Source organism: Calidris pugnax, unplaced genomic scaffold, assembly GCF_001431845.1.
Source record: "Calidris pugnax isolate Ruff unplaced genomic scaffold, ASM143184v1 scaffold137, whole genome shotgun sequence".
Lineage (NCBI taxonomy): Eukaryota > Metazoa > Chordata > Aves > Charadriiformes > Scolopacidae > Calidris > Calidris pugnax.
The window spans coordinates 278-3,487 of NW_015090848.1; the positions used below are offsets into that span (position 1 = coordinate 278).

The following is a 3,210-nucleotide window of genomic DNA, read 5'->3' on the forward strand; positions in this document are numbered from 1 at the left end:
GGGGGAGGAGGTTAACCCTTGGGGCAAAGAGTCAAGATTGGGGAAAAGTTGGTTGAGTTGTGGCAGAAATTGTTGAGATTTGGTAGGAATGGTTGGGATTTAGGGATAAATTACTCAAGGTTGAAGGAAAGGGTCAAAGCTCAGGGAAAGGACCTGGGTTGTGTGAAGGGTTTGAGGAAGATGTGGGGACCCAGCGCAGGGATGTGGGGACACGGTGATGGAGTAGCACCATAACCACAACTATAACCACTACCAGCACTTTTGGCGCAGTAGTAGGTGGCCGTGTCGTCCTCCTTGAGGTCCTTCATCTACAGCGTGAGCGTGCTCTGGGAGTTGTCCTTGGAGATGGTGAAGCGACCCTTCACCGACGGCGTGTAGAAGGTGCTACTACCACTGGGGTTAACACCCTCCAGTAGATCCACATCCCAAAAACTTAGGTGGGACTCACTGAGGGTACTCTCGATCCCCTATCCAGATCATGGAGAAAGGTCTTAGAGGTGGACCTGGGGGAGCGATAGTGATGGGGGGACCTTGGGGGTGACTCAATTGTCTCCTTCCTCTCTCCCTCCCCAGGGCTGCGGGCGGCCGTGGAGCTGACGGAGTCCGGAGGGGGCCTCGTGACACCCGGGGGGTCCCTCACCCTCCGCTGCAAGGCCTCCGGCTTCACCTTCAGCAGCTACAACATGGTTTGGGTGCGACAGGCCCCTGGGAAGGGGCTGGAGTTGGTCGCAGTTATTAGCACCACTGGTCGTACCACAGTTTACGCGCCGTCGGTGAAGGGTCGCTTCACCATCTCCAGGGACAACTCCCAGAGCACGGTCACGCTGCAGATGAACAGCCTCAAGGAGGACGACACGGCCACCTACTACTGCGGCAGAGATGCTCGTGGTGGTGGTTGGGCTGATGGTGGCCCCGTCCCCGACACCGTGTACCCTCACTGTGTGCCACAAGGCCACGTTTCTGGCTCTGGAGGTGACCCCGGGGGTTGGGGTTCTGCACTGGGCTGGGGTTGGGGCACCATTCGGAGGTCCAGGCTGTGGGGGCCCTCGCTGGGTGGAAGAAGAGTAGTCTTGGGGACAATGGCCGAGGCTGAGGGCAAGGAGCTGGGTTGGGTGCAGGGTTTGAGGAAAATGTGGGGACCCAGCACAGGGATGTGGGGACACGGTGATGGGGTGGGAGCCACCAACAGCATAAGCACCACAACAACCACTACTATAAAATTTGGCGCAGTAGTAGGTGGCCGTGTCGTCCTCCTTGAGGCTGTTCATCTGCAGCGTGACCGTGCTCTGGGAGTTGTCCCTGGAGATGGTGAAGCGACCCTTCACCGACGGCGCGTAGTAGGTGCTACCACCACTGGGGTTAATACCCGCGACCCACTCCAGCCCCTTCCCAGGTGCCTGTCGCACCCATTGCATCCAGAAGCTGCTGAAGGTGAAGCCGGAGGCCTTGCAGCGGAGGGTGAGGGACCCCCCGGGGTGTCTGAAGGCCCCCTCCAGACTCTGTCAGCTTCTTGGTCCTGGGGAGGGGCCAGAAGGGGAGACACCCCCCCTAGGTCTCCCTGGTCCTTCCTCCAGCCTGGTCCTAGCCTTGGTGGAGACAACCTGGAGGACGGAGGTTTGGGGGCCAAAGCAGTTGAGATTGGCCTCAAAGTGTCAAGACTGGGGCCAAAACTCATCAAGGGGGTGGACAAACAGTCAAGGTTTGGGCACAAACTTTGGCAAACAGTCAAGATTTGGCCAAAAGGCGTTGAGGCTTGGGGGAAAATGTCAAGATTTGATATAAAAGTGGTGGAATTCAGAGCACAGAGTTGAAACTGGGGGCAAAGACTCAAGATTGGGGAAACATTAGTTGAGTTTTGGTACGAAGGGTTGTGATATGGGGCTAAAGGACTCAAGGTTGATGGAAAGGGTCAAAGCTTGGCGAAAAAATGTCTGGGTTGCTGAAGGGTTTGAAGAAGATGTGGGGAAGCAAGGCAGAGATGTGGGGACACGGTGATGGGGTTGGGGCCACCAGCAGCACCAGTACCACCACCATCAATATAATCACTACCAGCACCTTTGGCGCAGTAGTAGGTGGCCGTGTCGTCCTCCTTGAGGTCCTTCATCTGCAGCGTGACCGTGCTCTGGGAGTTGTCCCTGGAGATGGTGAAGCGACCCTTCACCGACGGTGCGTAGCCTGTGGTTCTACCATCACTGTTAATAGCTGCGACGTATTTGAGCCCCTTCCCGGGCACCTGTCGCACCCAGCTCATGAAGAAGCTGCTGAAGGTGAAGATGGAGCCCCAGCAGGAGATGGCTTGTAGCAGGAATTTGGGCACCCAGCAGGATTTTGGGCTGGTTTCAGGGGAATTGAGGCTCAGGGCAAGTGTGTTTGGCACCAGGCAGGGGTTTTGGGGAGATGCTGGGACCCAGGGAGGGGACGTGTGGGCTCAGGTGAGGGGTCTGGGCTTGGGGATGGGTCCAGGCTGAGGAGAAGGGTTTTGGGGAGATGCTGAGATGTGGGGACACAGCCCAGGGGTGTTGGGGAGTGGGCGAGGAGCTGGGGGAGCGATGGGGGGAGCTTGGGGGTGACTCAATTGTCTCCTTCCTCTCTCCCTCCCCAGGGCTGCGGGCGGCCGTGGAGCTGACGGAGTCCGGAGGGGGCACCGTGACACCCGGGGGGTCCCTCACCCTCCGCTGCAAGGCCTCCGGCTTCGATTTCAGCAGTGTCACCATGAACTGGGTGCGACAGGCCCCTGGGAAGGGTCTGGAGTTCGTCGCACAAATTAGCAAGGATGGTAGTGGCACAGAATACGCGCCGTCGGTCGAGGGTCGCTTCACCATCTCCAGGGACAACTCCCAGAGCACGGTCACGCTGCAGATGAACAGCCTCAAGGAGGACGACACGGCCACCTACTACTGCACCAAAAGTGCTGGTAGTGGTAGTGCTTGTGCGTATGCTGGTGGTGGCCCCAACCCCATCACCGTGTCCCCACATCCCTGTCCTGGGTCTCCACATCTCAGCACCTTCCCACCACCCCACACGCACCTTTTGACCCTAATGCCTGCCCTACACCCCCTCTACCAGGGCTCCGGTGTCACCTCCACCAGCCCTGGCACAGACTGGGGTCAACAGACACCCAGGACCTTCCCAAGATCTTCCCCCCAAGTCTCGGCCTCCCTGTCCTGAGCCCCAACCTCTGTGCCTCACATCCCAAAATCCCAGCATCTT

General features: G+C 58.6%; 2 gene segments (V, D, J or C); both read left to right on the plus strand.

Annotated features, from left to right (window-relative positions):
- Window positions 1-569: 569 nt before the first annotated feature.
- LOC106888703 lies at window positions 570-932 on the plus strand (the record flags this gene model as incomplete). The annotated part of the segment is given in 1 exon segment: window positions 570-932. A coding segment is annotated over 1 exon segment (363 nt), but the record flags the coding sequence as incomplete, so codon positions are not given.
- Window positions 933-2,487: 1,555 nt separating this feature from the next.
- Window positions 2,488-2,914, plus strand: LOC106888705 (the record flags this gene model as incomplete). The annotated part of the segment is given in 1 exon segment: window positions 2,488-2,914. A coding segment is annotated over 1 exon segment (427 nt), but the record flags the coding sequence as incomplete, so codon positions are not given.
- Window positions 2,915-3,210: the final 296 nt, after the last annotated feature.